Source organism: Chiloscyllium plagiosum, unplaced genomic scaffold (genome assembly GCF_037043375.1).
Source record: "Chiloscyllium plagiosum isolate Xiang-an unplaced genomic scaffold, Cpla_swu_hap1 HiC_scaffold_9, whole genome shotgun sequence".
In the NCBI taxonomy this organism is placed as follows: domain Eukaryota; kingdom Metazoa; phylum Chordata; class Chondrichthyes; order Orectolobiformes; family Hemiscylliidae; genus Chiloscyllium; species Chiloscyllium plagiosum.
Genome location: NW_028270147.1, coordinates 122,837,118 through 122,855,254, shown reverse-complemented (window position 1 = coordinate 122,855,254; position 18,137 = coordinate 122,837,118). Strand labels below are relative to the sequence as shown.

Genomic DNA, 18,137 nt, shown 5'->3' with positions numbered 1-18,137 from the left:
TCTCTACTTCTGTCTTATCTGTTCTCCTCATAATTTTATATGTTTCTATAAGATCCCCCCTCATTCTTCTAGGTTCCAATGAATATATCCCAGTCAACTCAGTCTCTCCTCATAAGCCAACCCCCTCAACCCTGAAATCAACCTTCTCTGCACCCCTTCTAGTGCCAGTACATCCTTCTCAAGTAACGAGGCCAAAACTGCACAAAGTACTCCAGGTGTGGCCTCACCAGCATCCTGTACAGCTGCAGCATAACCTCTCTGCTTTTTAAATTCAATCCCTTCAGCAATGAACGACAAAATTCCATTTGCCTTCCTAATTACTTGTTGCACCTGCAGACCAACCCTCTGTGATTCATGCACAAGGACACCCAAGGCACATAACTTTCATTGTGTATATCCCTCCCTTATTAGACCTCCCAAATTGAACTACCTCACACTTATCAGGATTAAATTCCATCTGCCATTGCTCTGCCCAATTACCAGCTGATCAATATCAGACTGTAGCCTGAGACCAGGTAATCCAAGATGGCAGCAGCGGAGGACTCTTCAGACCAAGTTCATCTGCTCCGTTTGTTTCTTTTTCTGCTTTTTCTTCCACTGGTTTTATTTTCTTTTGTGTTTTTCGTTTGTCGTTCTCTCTTTTTTTCTCTCCCAGCCACGGACTCCCAGCCTCACTTGCCAGGCCTCTGAACAGTGCAGCCCCAGTGTTGCGGACTCTTGATTTGGTGAGGCAGAGTCCTGACCTGGCAGAGAGACCTCCCAGCTCGGTGAGGCAGACTCTCGGTCTGATGTGTTGGGCTCTCAGTTTACTGTGGTGGCCTCTCGGCTCAGTATGCTTGACTGTCGCTCCAGCATGATGGACTCTCGGCCTGGCATGGCGATCTTTCAGTGGCCCAGCGTGATTGTCTCTTAGCCCACAGGGTGGTCTTTTGCTGTATAAGGTGGTCTTTCGGCCCAGCACAGCCTCAGTTTGCCTTCTGGTCTCGAAGTGATGACTCGAAGTATGATCCCACGGTGGTTATGCACTTAAGAAAGACTATAATGATTGAAATAATTATTTATTTCTTTATTTTCTTCTTAAAACTAAAAAGGTCAAGATGTCTGTAACGTGGAACTTTTAAACTTATTCTTTCTTTTTACCTTGTTCTTAAGAGTCTGTATCTCGGTTCTTGTACCTAACATGGCTCCTTACAAGGTGACATCACATACTTTTTACTGTCCTCCAATACTTTTGTACTTGAGTCCGTGTGACAATAAAATAAAAATCAAATCAATATCAATAACACCACCAATTTATGTGGCATCTGAAAATTTTCTAATTATATAATCACAGTCAATTCATTAATGTACATTACAAACAGAGAGGATCGCAGCCCCAATCCCTATGATACACCACTGGTCACAGGCTTCCAATTACAAAGACAACCCTTCACCATCAACTTCCCAACTTGTCGACTTGCCATTGCGTGCTTATGCTCTACAGATGCTGCAGACCAACTGCATTTCTTCAGCAGTTTTTGGGTTTGTTCTGAGATCTGTGTTGTCCAATAATACCAGCAGTTGGGATGGGAATAGTTGGCTTGCATCGTGATTGTCACTCCAATTAGAAATTGATACTTCATATTTGATGAATCCAACAAATCCTTCCACTGTTTTCACATCTATCAGTCATCACATCACTGCTAACACTCCTACCTTTCCAGAATCCAGGCAAATCCTTTTGCTCTCAGTATGTGACTTATGTACTTAACTTGGACATCTTTAATTGCAAACTTTCTTGTTCAGCTTAATGACTCTTTCTCTCTTGTTCCTGACAATGTAGACACTTAACTTCTGCACTGCCCTTATCTTGTTCCATAATAACTATGAAACTTGGTTTTTTTTCAACTATAATAATGGCAAAGAATGATATATTAATCTTTGTGGCATTTGAGGGATATAACTTTCGCCGGTTTCTCAAGAGTGCCGGTTCATAAGGTGCAGATTATGTGACTTATGTAATTAACTTAGGCATCTTTAATTGCAAACTTTCTTGTTCAGCTTAATGACTCTTTCTTTCTTGTTCAGCTCCTGACAAGGTACACCCAGCAGGCCACTAGATGATGATTGTGGTCAGCAATGCTTTGTATCTAGAATAGCCCACTTTCTCCCCATATCCTTCTCACTCACACTCTCAACTGATTACCTGGGCATTGTGGCAGGTCACTGTGTTTGAGGAAAAATTGACTCGAAATTGAATCAACTGTTGATATTTCATGTAGCCATTCAATTGAAAAACAAGTATATTTACACTGAAGTTAATATATTGTAAATGTATAATAATTGGACAGAATTATATATTAATAAACTTTGCCGCAATTGAGGGATATAACTTTTGCCGGTTTGTCAAGAGTGCTAGTTCATAAGGTGCAGGTTACAACAACATTTGCTGCACATCTTTTATAATGGACTCCAGTATTTCTCCCGCTACTGATGTCAAGCTAACCGGTCTACAAAAACCACTGTGTTCTCTCTGTCTCCCTTCTTAAATAGTGGGGTTATGTTAGCCACCCTCCGATCCATAGGAACTGCTCCAGAGTCTAGAATTCTGAAAGTTGACCACGAGTGCATCTATTCTTCCTCGTGCCACTTTCCAAAGTATTCTGGGGTGAGGGGATCAGGCTGCCAAAGATATATTATGGCTCCTCTTTGTCCTCCTATTTTTTAAGCACCTCCCCACACTTACTCTCCTCCTGAAGGACCTCCCCTCTTTTTTGATGTTCTGTACTTGGCATATGCTTCCTCCTTTTTCTTTCTCAAACTATCCATGTCCCTTGACATCCAGGATCCCAGGAGCTGCTGTCCTTGCCTTTCTTTCTGAGCTGGCCCTGAACTACATTAAAAAGATCCCCACTTTCCAAATGTCGACTGACCTCCAAGTAACTGCTCCCAGTCTGTATTTGCCCAGATCCTGTCTAATGACATTGAAATTGGCCTTGCCTCACTTTAGACACTTAACTTCTGCACTACCCTGATTCCTTTCCATAATAATTAGGAAACGTACGGAGTTATGTTCACTATCTCCAAAATGCTCACACACTGACTCTCCAACAATTTGACATTACTCGGATTGAGCCCAGCACTGCCCATGTCTATGGGACTATCTATGTACTGGCACCAAAAGCTCTCCTGGATGGACTTTAAAAATTCCATTCACATGAAGTCAAACATAAAGTTCTTGTTAGAAAAGTTGAAATTCCTTGCTAATATAATCCTATTCCTCTCACACCTCTCAGTGATTTGCCGACATATCTGCTCCTCTCTCTCCATCTGACTATTGGAGAGCCTGTAATATAATCCCAGCAAAGTGATTGTCCTTTTGTCTAGCTCTACCCAGATGGCATCATGTGAAGACCCTTCCAAGAAATGCTCCTTCAGTAGCAATACTGCAGTCATGGTTTCCTTTATCAGTAATGCAACACACCTACCTCTCTTGCACCCTGACTTACCCACCTGAGACTTCTCTACCCTGGAATGTTGAGCTGCCAGTCCTATCTTTGTTCAATCATGTCTCAGCAATTGCAACAATATGATATTCCAAAAAGACAATGCAACAGCATATGAAATAGCATAAGAGATACGGTTAGTAAGTTTGCAGATGACACCAAAATTGGAGGTGTCGTGGACAGCAAAGAAGGTTACCTCAGATTACAACACGATCTTGATCAGATGGGCCAATGGCTGAGAAGTGGAAGATGGAGTTGAATTCAGACAAATGCGAGGTGCTGCATTTTGGGAAAGCAAATCTTAGCAGAACTTATACACTTAATGGTAAGGTCCTCGGGAGTGTTGCTGAACAAAGAGACCTTGGAGTGCAGGTTCATAGCTCCTTGAAAGTGGAGTCACAGGTAGATAGGATAGTGAGGAAGGTGTTTGGTATGCTTTCCTTTATCGATCAGAGTATCGAGTACAGGAGTTGGAAGGTCATGTTGCGGCTGTACAGGACATTGGTAAGGCCACTGTTGAAATATTCTGGTCTCCTTCCTATCGGAAAGATGGTGTGAAACTTGAAAGGGTTCAGAAAAGATTTACAAGGATGTTGCCAGGATTGGAGGATTTGAGCTATAGGGAGAGGCTGAACAGGATGGGGCTATTTTCCCTAGAGCGTCGGAGGCTGACAGGTGACCTTCTCGAGGTTTATAAAATTATGAGGGGCATGGATAGGATAAATAGACAAAGTCTTTTCCCTGGGGTGGGCAAGACCAGAACTAGAGGGCGTAGATTTATGGTGAGAGGGTAAAGATATGAAAGAGACGTAAGGGGCAACTTTTTCACGCAGCGGGTGTTACGTGTATAGAATGAGCTGCCAGAGGAAGTGGTGGAGGCTGGTACAATTGCAACATTTAAAAGGCATTTGGATGGACATACGAATAGAAAGGGTTTGGAGGGATGTGGGCCGGGTGCTGGCAGGTGGGACGAGATTGGGTTGGGACATCTGGTCGGCATGGACAGGTTGGACCAAAGGGTTTGTTTCCATGCTGTACATTTCTATGCCTCGATGACTCTATTTCCCCACGTGCTGTTCAATGCTCTCAGTTCAACCACATTACTGATCAAGCTCCTTACATTAAAATAGATACAGTTCAGCTTTCTGATCCTCCTGTGTTCTGGATCCTGTCCTAGTTGTCTCTCAGTGGTTTTCTGTGTAGCCCTTACTTTCCCATGAAGGGAAACATTGAGCATTAACCCTCGGGAATTTTAGACCGATTATCCAGACATCTGTAGTGGAGAAAAAGCTCAAATTCATTGTAAAATATTTTATAGCTTAGCACTGAGAAAACAGTGACAGAATTGGTTAGAGTCAGCATGGATTGTCAAAAGAAAAATCATGCTTAACAAATCGACTGGAATTGTTTGAGGATGTAGTGAGTGGATTTGATGAGGGGGAGCCCATGGATGTGGTTTATTTGGACTTTGTAAGGGGAATAGATAGGTGGTTCTGTGGTCGAAAACAAGACTCCCGAATAGCTCTGAAGGGGGAGGGTGAACAGCTAGCTGTGATGGTGCATGTAGGCACCAATGATATATGTAATAAATGGGATGAGGTCCTACAAGCAGAATTTAGGGAGTTAGGAACCGTATTAAAAATAAGGACCTCAGAGGTAGTAATCTCAGGATTGAAACCAGTGCCGCGTACGTGTCAGAGTAGACATGGAAGAATAGACAGGATGAATGAGTGGCTTGAGAGATGGCGCAGGAGGCGGGGTTTCAGATTTTTGGGACATTGGGACTGGTTCTGGGGGAGGTGAGACTATTACAAATCAGACAGTCTGCACCTGGGAACCTTGGGGACGGTTCAAAATAATGTAGCAGAGGGATGGGAACCAAATGAGGTGGTTAGTGGACAGTAAGGAGGTAGTAACTAAAGCCTGTGAGGAACTAGGTAATGAAATCAGTGTGACTAAGGGGAAGAATAGGTAGATGATGAATGCACAGGTGGTTTGAGGTGCATTTGTTTTAATGCAAGAAGTGTAGTAGGTAAGGCAGAGGAATTCAGGGCTTGGATTTGTACCTGGTAGTATGATATTATTGCTATTACTGAGACTTGGTTGAGGGAAAGGCAAGATTGGTAACTAAATATCCCAGGATACAGATGTATCAGATGGGTTCGAGAGGGAGGTAAAAGGGGTGGAGGAGTTGCATTACTGGTCAGAGAGGATATCACAGCTGTGCTGAAGGAGGGCACGATGAAGGACTTGAGCAGTGGGGCAATTTGGGCAGACCTCAGAAACAGGAAGGGTACAGTAACAATGCTGGGGCTGTACAACAGGCCCCTCAACAGTGAGCGTGAGATAGAGGTCAAATATGTAAACGATTATGGAAGATGTAGGAGCAACAGGGTGGTGGTGATGGGAGATTTTAACTTTCCCAACATTGACTGGGACTCACTTAAAATTACAGGTTTAGATGGAGCAGAATTTATAAGGAGCACCCAGGAGAATTTTACATAGTATGTAAATAGTTCAACTCAGGAAGGGGCCATACTGGACCTGGTGTTGGAGAATGAGCCCAGACAGGTGGTTGAAATCTCAGTCGGGGATTACGTTGGGAACAGTGATCACAATTCCGTAATTTTTTAGAATGCTCATGGACAAAGATGAGAGTGGTCCGAAAGGAAGAGGGCTAAACTGGGGGAAGGCCAACTATAGCAATATTCGGCAGAAGCTGGGGAATGTGGATTGGGAGCAGCTGTTGAGGGTAAATCCACATTTGATATGTGGGAGGCTTTCAAAGAGAGGTTGATAAGAGTGCAGGACAGACATGTCCCTGTGAAAATGAGGGATTGAAATGGCAAGACTAGGGAACCCTGGATGACAGATAAAATTGTGAGACCAGCTAAGAGGAAAAAGGATGCATACATAAGGTCGAGGTGGCTGAAAACAGACAAATCTTTGGAAGAATATTGGGAAGTAGGACCAATCTGAAATTAGGAATTAAAAGGGCTAAAAGGGGTCACGAAATATCATTAGCAAACAGGGTTAAGGAAAATCCCAAAGCCTTTTATTCATATATAAGGAACAAGAGGATGACTAGAGAAAGAGTTGGCCCACTCAAGGACAGAGGAAAGTTATGCATGGAGTCAGGGAAAATGGGAGAGATTCTTAATGAGTAGTTTGTTTTGGTATTCACCAACGAGAGGGAAAAGATGGATGTTGAAGTTGGGGATAGATGTTTGATTACTCTAGGTCAAGTCGGTTTAAGGAGGGAGAAGGTGTTGAGTATTCTAAAAGGCATTAAGTTGGACAAGTCCCCAGGTCAGGATGGAATCTATCCCCAGGTACTGTGGGAAGCAAGAGAGGAGATAGCTGGGGCCTTAAGAGATATCTTTGTAGCAACCTTGAACATGGGTGAGGTCCTAGAGGACTGGAGAATAGCTAATGTTGTCCCCTTGTTTAAGAAGAGTAGCAAAGATAATCCAGGTAATTATCAACCGGTGAGCCTGACATCAGTGGAAGGGAAGCTGCTGGAGCAGATACTGATTTGGAAGAAAATGGATGTATCCGTGATAGGAAGCATGATTTTGTGCAGGGAATGTTATGTCTTACCTACTTTATAGAAATTTTTGAAGAAGTGACAAAGTTGATTGATTAGGGAAGAGCTGTAGATGTCATACACATGGACTTCAGTAAAGTGTTTTATAATGTTCCCCATGTAATCTGATGGAGAAATTAAAGTCGCATGTGGTCCAGGGTGTACTAGCGAGATGGATAGAGAACAGGCTGGGCAACAGGAGACAGAGAGTAGTAGTGGAAGGGAGTTTCTCAAAATGGAGAACAGGAATCCGTGCTGGGACCACTCTTGTTTATGATAGACATAAATGATCTGGAAGAAGGTATAGGTGATCTGATTAACAGGTTTGCAGATGACACTAAGATTGGTGGAGTAGCAGGGTACTGTCAGAGAATGCAGCAGAATATAGATAGTTGGAGAGCTGGGAAGAGAAACGGACAGATGGAGTTCAATCTGGGCAAATGTGATCTGATGAATTTTGGAAGATCCCTCAATGCTGGAGTAAACTATACGGTGAATGGAAAGCCCGGGGGAAAATTGATGCACAGAGAGACCTGGATGTTCAGGTCCATTGTACCCTGAAGGTGGTAATGCAGGTTGCTAAAGTGGTCAAGAAGGCAGATGGCATGCTTTCCTTCATCAGTTGGGGTACAAGAGTAGGCAGCTGGAAATGTGTTGCTGGAAAAGCGCAGCAGGTCAGGCAGCATCCAGGGAACAGGTTTCTACTACAAACCGACCGACTCCCACAGCTACCTGGATGACACCTCCTCCCATCCTGCCCCCTGTAAAAACGCCATCCCATTCTCCCAATTCCTTCGACTCCGCTGAATCTGCTCCCAGGAGGACCAGTTCCAAAAACGCACAACCCAGATGGCCTCCTTCTTCAAGGACCGCAATTTCCCCCCCGACGTGGTCGACGATGCCCTCCACCGCATCTCTTCCACTTCCCGCTCCTCCGCCCTTGAACCCCGCCCCTCCAACCGCCACCAGGACAGAACCCCACTGGTCCTCACCCACCACCCCACAAATCTCCATGTACAGCGCATCATCCGCCATCATTTCCGCTACCTCCAAACGGACCCCACCACCAAGGATATATTTCCCTCCCCTCCCCTATCAGCATTCCGTAAAGACCACTCCCTCCGTGACTCCCTCGTCAGATCCACACCCCCCACCAACCCAACCTCCACTCCCGGCACCTTCCCCTGCAACCGCAGGAGGTGCAAGACTTGCGCCCACACCTCCCCCCTCACCTCCCTCCAAGGCCCCAAAGGAAACTTCCATATCTGCCACAGATTCACCTGCACCTCCACACATATCATCTATTGCATCCTCTGCACTCGATGTGGCCTCCTCTATATTGGGGAGACAGGCCGGCTACTTGCGGAGCGTCCCAGAGAACACCTCTGGGACACCCGGACCAACCAACCCAACCACCCTCAACATTTCAATTCCCCCTCCCACTCCACCAAGGATATGCAGGTCTTTGGACTCCTCCATCGTCAGACCACAACAAAACGACGGTTGGAGGAAGAACGCCTCATCTTCCGGCTAGGAGCCCTCCAACCACAAGGGATGAACTCGGATTTCACCAGTTTCCTCATTTCCCCTCCCCCCACCCTGTCTCAGTCAAACCCATCAAATTCAGCACCGCCTTCCTAACCTGAGATCTTCTTCCCGACCTCTCCGCCCCCACCCCAGTCTGACCTATCACCCTCACCTTGACCTCTTTCCACCTATCACATTTCCGACGCCCTTCCCCCAAGTCCCTCCTCCCTACCTTTTATCTTAGCCTGCTGGACAAACTTTCCCCATTCCTGAAGAAGGGCTTATGCCCGAAACGTCGATTCTCCTGTTCCCTGGATGCTGCCTGACCTGCTGCGCTTTTCCAGCAACACATTTCCAGCTCTGATCTCCAGCATCTGCAGACCTCACTTTTTCCCTACAAGAATAGGCAGGTCATGTTAGAATTGTATCGGACTTTGGCTTGGCCACATTTGGAATACTGCATACAGTTCTAGTCACGACATTACCAGAAGAATGTGGATGCTTTGGAGAGGGTGCAGAGGTGGTTAACCAGGATTGTCTCATATGGAGGGCATGAGCTATGAAGAGAGGTTGATAGATTAGCATTATTTTCAATAGAAAGTTGAAGATTGAGGAAGGACCTGCTAGAGGTCTACAAAATCATGAGAGCTATAAAAAGAGTGGATAGCAAGAGGATTTTTCCCAGAGTGAGGGGCTCAAATACTAGGGACCATGGACTCAAAGTGAGAGGAGAAATGTTTAGAGGAGATATGCGTGGAAAGTTCTTTATGCAGAGAGAGATTGGTCCCTGGAACACGTTGCCAGCGGAAGTGGTAGAGTCGGGCATGATAGCATCATTAAAGATGTATGTAGATAGATGCATGAATGGGCAGTGAGCAGAGGGATACAAATCCTTGGAAAATTGATGATAGGTCGAGATAGAAGCTATGGATCAGCACAGGCTTGGAGGGCCGAAGGGCCTGTTCCTGTGCTGTAATTTTCTTTGTCCCTTGTTCTTTGACCTGAGAAAGCTCAAAGGAACAGAGTGATCTTGGGGTGCTTCTCCACTGATCCCTGAATGTGGCAAGACAGGTTAACAGAGCAGTTATGAAGGCATATGGGACACTTGCCTTTGTCATTTCAGGTATTGGTTATAAAAGCAGGAGGATATGCTGCAGTTAAGCAGAACATTGGTTAGGCCACAGCTGGAATACTGTGTGCAGTTCAGGTCACCAAACTGTAGGAAGGATGTGATTTTACTGGATGGGGTGCAGAGGGGAATCACCAGGATGTTGTGTGGGATGTATCCTCTCAGTGATGAAGAGAAATTGGATCAGCTTGAGTTGTTTTCTTCAGAGCAGAGAAGGTGGAGGGAGGACCTGATCGAGGTGTATAAGGTTATGAGGGGAATGGACAGGGTGGGTAGAAAGCAGCTGTTCTCCTTCATGGGAGGATCAACAAAAAATTGGCTCACACTCAATGTGAAAGAAAGGAGGTTTCAAGATGTTTTGAGGAAAATGTTTTTTACACAGAGGGTGGTGTGGGTCTGGAATGCACAGTCTGGGAGAAAACGCCACAAACTTTAAAAAGAACTTGGGTGAGCAGTTTAAATGTCATAACATTCAAGCTATGGGCCTCATGTTGGAAAGTGGGACTGGTGTAGGTTTAGTGTAGTTTGGCTGGTACACAGTTTATGGGCCAAAGGGCCTCTTCTGTACTGTGTGATTTTATGATTGTATTGTATGCGATTTAGTTTCCTTATCTGAGGAAGGGTGTTCTGGCTGTGGAGGGAGGGCAGCGACTGTTTACCAGACTGATTCCTGGGATGACAGCAGTTTTCTCTGAAGAGAAACTGGATCAGTTCGGATTATATTCACTGGGATTTAGAAGATTTAGATGAATCACATTGGAACCTTTAAAATTCTAACAGGACATGACCGGAAAAACACAGGAAGGATGTTCCTGATGACTGGAGAATCCAGAATCAGGAATTACAGTTTAAAGATAAGGGAAAGGTTATTTCAGACTGAGATGAGGAGACATTTCTTTAGCCAGAGAGTGGGAAGTTGGTGGGATATTCTGTCACAGAAAGCAGTTGAGACCAAACATTAAATGTTTTCAAGAAGGAGATAGGTATAGTTCTTAGGACGAAAGGGATTAAGGTTATGTGGAAAAAGTGGGAACAGGGAATAAGTTGAATGATCAGCCATGGTCATATCGAATGGCAGAGCCTACTCAAAGGGCCGAATGGCCTACTCCTGCTCCTAGTTCCTTTGTTTCTGTGTTTGAGTGACTGTCCATAAACATGGAAACATATGGAATTATAGAGTCAAAGAGTCATCGAGTCCTGCAGCACAGAGACAGGCGTTTTGGTCCACACTGGTCCATGCTGACCAAAATATCCATCCATGTTAACCCCATTTCCCTGCACTTGGCCCATATCCTTCGGAGCCTTTCCTATCCATGTATTTGTCCAAATGCCTTTTTAAAAGTTGTTAATATACCTGCCTCAATCACTTCCACTGACAGCTCATTCCACATCTGTATCAACAAATTGCCCCTCAGGTTCCGTTTTATTCTTTCCACTCTAACCTTCAACTGATGGTCTCTCCAATTCCCCAACCTTGCATTCACCCTATCCATGTCTCTCAATGTCTTATACACTTTAAAAAATAAAACCCTCAGCCTCCTACACTCTCAGAAAAAAGTCCTAGCTTGTCCAACCTCTCACAAAAACTCAGACGGTTGAGTCCTGGCAACATGCTTGTACATTTCCTCTGAACTCGTTACAGTTTAATAATGTCCATCCTATAACAAGGTGACCAAATACTCCAAGTGCGACCTCACCAACGTTCTGTGCAGTTGCAACATAATTTCCCAACTTCTGATGAAGGCCAGTGTGCCAAAAGCCTTCCTCACTGCCCTGTAGAACTGTGACTCAACTTCCAGAGAACCGTGTACCTGAACTCCAAGATCTTTCTGTTTCACTACGGTCCTTAAGGCCTTACCATTCACCATGGTACTCCCACCTCAATTAAACTTCCTAGACTGTAAGACCTCACTATTATCTCTCTGAACTCATTTTGCCATTTCTCTGCCCATTTCTCCAGCTGATCAAGGTCCTGCTGCAATTTCTGATAACCTTCCTCAATGTCTATTGTAATGTCATCTGCAAATTTCCCAATCATGCCTTGCAGATTCTCATCCAAGTTATTGATATCGATAACAAAGAGTAATGGGCCCAGCACCGAGCCCCGAGGCACTCCACGAGACTCAGGCCTCTAGTCTGACAAGCATCCTTCCACTGTTACCCACTGCTTCCTACCATCAAGCCAATTCGAGAAAAGTATTTGTCTTTGGTCAGGGATTAGTTTGGAGGTAGGAGACAGAGAGGAGGGATAGTGTGTGCGTCCTCCAATGAGGAAGATGTGAATAGTGGTATCCCAAGGGATCTGTGCTGGGAGCCCAGCTTTTCATGATATTTCTCAATGACTTGGATGGAGAAACAGAAAGCCATACATCCAAGATTGCTGATCACACTGAGTGAGGCAGCTTGGAGGAGGTTACAGAGATAGGGAGGGTGGAGGGCAGAGAGGGATTTGCAAACAAGAATGAGAACTTGAAAATCAAGGTGTTGCTGGACCAGGAGCCTATGTAGACACAGAGTACAGGGGGTTGGGGGGAACAGGACTTGATGCAAGGTTGGATACGGGCAACAGAATTTGGGATGAACAGAAGTTTATGGAGGGTGATTGCTGTGATGTGTGCCAGAACAACATTGGAATGGTCATGTTTGGAGTCCCTTAGACATGATTGAGATTTTCAGTGGCTGGTCTGTGTAATATGGAGGATATAGGGTTCAGATCATTCTCAAAGATGTGGCCACATTTGTAAAGAGTCTGGTTGAGCAGCAGACAGTGCTCAGGGAGGGGGATAGAGATTGTAACCAGAGATGAAGAGGATGGCTTTGATCTTCCCAATATGTTTCACAGTGAGTCCTGGCTCCTCAGTCCTGACTGCTCTTAGCTGCTGTGATTGTCACTGATTGGACACATTATTAGAGATTCTGACCACAGCAGAAAGCCCCAGTGTAAAAAATAACTGCAAAGACTGTCAGATCGCAAAGTTGAAACTACACAAATAGAGGAAGTGAAAGAAAGAGCTCGGAGCAGCTGGACGTTTGTTACTGAGACGGGAGAAAACTGTAAACTGTCTGCACTCCCTGGAATCTGACAGCACAGATTTTTGGGATTCTGGTTCTGGGATATTTTTTGCAGAAACAGCACAGTGATGGAAAAAATCAGTCTTTCACAAACACACACGCCTGCACTCGGAGATCAGAAACAGAATCCAGCAGCAGCTCTGTCTCCAAGCTGTGAAACCTGCACAGAATTGTTCCCTCATTCAGTTTTTAACTGGCAGGATAAACCAAGCAGGGGAGGCAACACAGTGGTGTGTACAGTCAGAAGGGAGTTGCCCTGGGAGTCCTCACCATTAACTATGGAACCCATGAAGCCTCATGACAGCAGGTCAGACATGGGGAAGGAAACCTCCTGCTGATTATCACATAGCACCGCCTTCCCCTCCAACCTCAACTGAGCAGTCAGTCCTCCTCCATATTGAACAACACTTGGAGGGAGCACTGAGGGTGGGAAGGATGCAGGATATACCCTGAGTAAGGGACTTCAAAGTCCACCATCAAGACCTGCTCAGAAGCATCACTACTGAGTAAGTTGGTCAAGTTCCACCTGATTCAGCTGCTAGACTGGACCTGGGGCGGGTGGTGAGGGATCTAACAAGAGGGAAAAACATATTCACTATCACCTTCACCAATCTGCCTGCTGCTGGTGTATCTGTCCATGACAGTATCAGTAAGAGTGACCACCGCACAGTCCATGTGGAGACAAAATCTTACCTTCACATTGAGAATACCTTACATTTTGTTGGGCAAGGGATAGGGGATGTCAGGAATAACTTTGTTTTTAGCAGCAATTGGTAATGATTTGGAAATTAGTGCCCATTCAGGTGAGGCAGGTGAAGACACTCAGTAACTGCAATGGCAGATTGGATGGGCTCTTGATGGAAATAAACCTGCAAGGCCCTGGGGGTCGAGTAGGGGAGGGGGTGGGACTGACTGGATTGCTCCATGAAATGACAGCATTTACCTGACAGGCTGAATGTTCTCCCCCTGTGCTGGAAATAGGTCTCACTCAATGAGGGGTTCACAATTAGAGAGTTTGGATGCAGTAAATACAGGACAAATTGTTTCTCCAGGCAGGAGGGTCAGTAACCAGAGGGCACACACTTCAGAAAGGGTCTGAAGAACAAGAGAGAAGATAGGAACATTTTTATCCAGCAATTTCATGATGACTGTCTGCAAGATGAGTGGAAGTGAATTTAACAGCAACTTTCAAAAGAGCATTTGGAGAAATAGCTGAAAAGGAAATAATTGCAGGGTTATACAGGAAGGGCTGGGTAAATGGGACTCATTAGATTCATTTGACTAACAGTCACAATAGGCCCAATGACCTCTGTCTGTGCTGTATAAGAGCTTACACACACTTATTCTCACCTTTACACAATGACGGGGAGAAACAGACAACCCATTTTACAAAAGAGTGTTTTCTCAAGCAAAACAATTTTGAACCAACTCAGGGAACAGGCCAGACTCAATTTACTAGAACAAATCAACAAATCAATGGCAATGAACAGTGAAACAAAAGTGATGGAAATGAACAGTATATTCAACAGTGTGGTGCTGGAAAAATACAGCAGGCCAGGCAGCATCCAAGGAGCAGGAGAATCGACATTTTGGGCATAAGCTCCTGAAGAAGGGCAGGAGGTCATGCTCTTGGGGTCTGAAGGCTCTGCTGTCAATGATGGGATGAAGGAAGCAGCAATGGGCAGGAGACCAGAGACAGAAGATGGAAGGGGGAGGGAGGGAATGTGAGTTTGCAGCAGGACACAGAGTGAGGGAGGAGGAAGGCCATGGAGGCAATTGGCTGGCAGTGAGGTCGGGGTCATTCTGGAATGACATATCGAGGTTTACAAAATTATGAGGGGCATGGATAGGATGAATAGACAAAGACTTTTCCCTGGGATTGGGGAGTCGAAAACTAGAGGTTTAGGGTGAGAGGGGAATGTTATAAAACAGACCTAAGGGGCAACTTATTCACGCAGACGGTGGTACGTGTATGGAATGAGCTGCCAGAGAATGTTGTGGAGGCTGGTACAATTGCAACATTTAAGGGGCATTTGGATGGGTATATGAATAGGAAGGGTTTGGAGGGATATGGCCGGGTGCTGGCAGGTGGGACTGGATTGGGTTGGGAGCGAAGGATCAGTTTCCATGCTGTACATCTTTATGACTCTATGACTCTAAGACAGGGAAGGGACCACTCCATATCAGACAAGTTGGAGTTTATGGAATGTGGCTTTAGGAAGCTGGGAGAGGACATTGGAATCATAGAGTTAGGAGGTGGGACAAGCAGGAATTAGGGTTTCTGTGGTCAAGGGGCTGAGGTAGTGCAGAGACAGACAGTGTTGCTGAGATTGAAATAAGAGACCTACATGACAGAGAGGATGTGGGTTTGCAGCTCAGGTACTGGACAGTCCCATGAGAGAGAGGCTGTTGTTTACTGGTCTCTTCTGGAACATCTTGGCCTATCCATCCTCGCCTTATAATTCAAACCCTCCAATCTTGGTAATATCCCTGTTAGTCTTTCTTTTATTCAAATCAGTGTAATAACTTCCTTCCGAGAGTAGAGTGAGCAGAAATGTACACAGTGTCCAAATGTGGCCTTACCAATGCCTTGTCCGGCTGTAACGTGATGCCCTAGCTCCTGTACTCCCTGCTTTGATCAGTGAAGGTGAGCGTGCCAAATACCTTCTTCACCACCCTGTCTACCTGTGACACCACTTCCAAGGAACCATGCACCTGTACCCCTCAGTCTCTCTGTTCAACAACACTCCCCATGGCTCTACCATTAATTGTGTAATTCCTGCCCTGGTTTGTCTTATCAAAATGCAGCTCGTTCCATTTATCGAAATTAAGCTCCATCTGGATTTGTTGACCCACTGGCCCAGTTGATCAAGATGACATTGCACTCTTGGATAACCTTCTTCCCTGTCCACGATGCCAAAACTTTTAATGTCAGCCACAAACTTACTGACCATTCCTGCTATTTTCTCATCCAAATTATTCATATAAATGATGAACAACAGTGGATCCAGGATCGATTCTTGTGGCAGACGGCTGGTCACTGGCCTCCAGTCTGAAGAACAACCCTCTCTCACCAGCCTCTGCCTCCTACCATCAGGCTAATTTTATACCCAATTGGCGAGCTCTCCCTGGATCCTATGTGATATAATCTTACTGAGCTGCCTACCATGGGGAACCTTGTCTAAGGCCTTGCTAAAGCCCATGTGGACAGAGTGTACTGCTCTACCTTGATCTATCTTCTTGATGACTTCTTCAAAAACTCAATCAGCTGCTCATCTCCATTGGAAGGTCCAGTGAATAGGAGGCCCATGTTTACTGGTCTCTCTTGGAGGATCCAGTCAGAAGGAGGCCCATGTTTACTGGTCTCTGTTGGGAGTTTCAATGGGAAGGAGGCCCATGTCTCTCTCAATCCCGTGAACTGAATTCCATGTTTACTAGACTCTGTTGGAGTATCCAGTGTGTAATGGACATCATGGTTGGTGTGTGGTTCAGTACCTTTCTGTTGTAACTGTGTGATGGTCCACCCCTCATTCCAGTGAAACACCCTGACTCAGAGACAGATCATGGAAGGGGAAGGAGAGGGGAAGGGATTGGAACATGTTGTGAATGGACAGGATGGTTCAGTGGGTCAGAGCCTGTCCTGTCCCTCCAGCTCACACTGATGGCCTGAGGATCTCCTCTCTCTGCTGGGCCTTCATGGAATGAGGTTTGTGTCCAAACCAGTCTCCTGTGAGAATAGGCAAACAGCACAGAACTGCCCTTCACTTGACAAGAATCTGTCCATCTTCCTGGTCAATGTGGAAATGGGCCTTTACTCCAGGAGAAGACATGCTTCTGGGGTCAGGGGTTAACATCCATTTGTGGGGCAGAGCAGAGGGATATTTATCCTGCATTCAACTGTCACCACCTGGGATACTGTGAGAAAGAGAGAGAGGTGAGACAGAGGGAAATAGAGCAAAAGCATCTGAGCGTGTGTGAGTATATGTGTGTGTGTGTGTGATCAAGGAATAGAGGGAGAAGCATCTGAGACAGTGTGAGGTATGTGAGGGGACCAAGACAGAGGTAGAGGGAGGTAGAAATGGTAAGGTTGAGGGATAGAGAGAGAAACAAGATGTGACTGAGAGGGATGGAGTGAGGGAAAGAGGAAGGATGGGTGTGAGACCAAGAATGAAGGGAATCGGGAGAGAGAGGGTAGGGTTGAGTGTGTGTAAGAGAGAGAGAGAGACATGAGTATGGTTAGAGACAGAATGACAGAGAGGGAGGGAGAAAGACTGTAGATTGGGATGCAGAGAGGGAGGGAGAGAGACAGAGGGAGGAATAGAGAGGGGCAGATAACATTTAGAGGCTTTCAATTGAAGCGAGAGATGGAGCGAGTGACTGAGACAGAGAGAGATGGAGAATAGAAATTATCCGACAGAGTGAGGAAGCATGAGTGAGTTGGAGAGAGTGGCTATGAGGCAGAGTGAGAGATTGAAAGAAAGAGAGAGAGAGAATATGAACGAGATTAGCAGTGGGAGAAAGAGATAGTAATCGAGTGAAAAAAGTGGCAGATGTGAGTCAGAAAGGGAGATAGAGAGAGAGAGGTGGACAGGTCGTGGTCATCACGTTTTGGGAAGGATGTGATTGTACTTGAGAGGGTGCAGAGATTTCCCAGGATGCTGCCTGGGATGGAGGGTCAGCTGTGGGGAAATCTTGGAAAGGTTGGGGTTGTTTCCTTGGAGCAGTGAAGGCTGAGAGGGGACATGACAGAGGGGTATAAGATTATTTGGGGCAGTGATAGGGTGGGCAGGAAGGGACTTTTTACAAGAGTAAGGGACTCAAAACCAGGGACAGAAATTGACGGTAACACAGACATGGCCACATAGAAGCTCAGAGCAGGAGAAAGCCATTCGGCCCTTTGAGTCTGCTCTGTCATTAAGTATGATCATGGCTGACCTTCCATCTCAAAGCCATATTCCTGCTTTCTCCCCATTCCCTTCATGCTGTTAAAATGCAAAACAATTATCTCTCTCTTTTTTGTGAAGATATTCAGTTCCTTGTCCTCCAAAGCCATCTGTGGTAGAGAATTCAATAGATTGACCACCCTTTGAGTGAAAAAAATGTTTCCTCATCTCAGCCCTAAATGATCTACCCGGTATCTCCCTGAGACTGTATCCCCTGGTTCCAGACTCCCCAACCAGGGGAAACCTCATCCCTGCCCGGGCCTGTTAGAATTTTACATGTTTCAATCAGATCCCTTCTCATCCTTCTAAACTTCAGTGAGTCCAGGCCCAGTCGAGTTACGGAGTGAGAGGAGAGTTGAGGAGAAATGTTTTCATCCAGAGGATGGTGGGAGTCT

At 45.6% G+C, this 18,137-nt stretch overlaps 1 pseudogene and 1 gene segment (V, D, J or C); both read right to left on the bottom strand.

Annotated features, from left to right (window-relative positions):
• The window catches only part of LOC148149301 (Ig light chain C region-like), a 29,542-nt gene extending 26,734 nt beyond the window's left edge, over positions 1–2,808 (bottom strand). The window contains 1 exon segment of the C gene segment in view: positions 2,726–2,808. Within this exon segment, the coding sequence occupies positions 2,726–2,808 (83 nt within the window).
• Positions 1–18,137, bottom strand: part of LOC122545411 (centrosome-associated protein 350-like) — a 1,525,564-nt pseudogene that overhangs the window by 182,344 nt on the left and 1,325,083 nt on the right.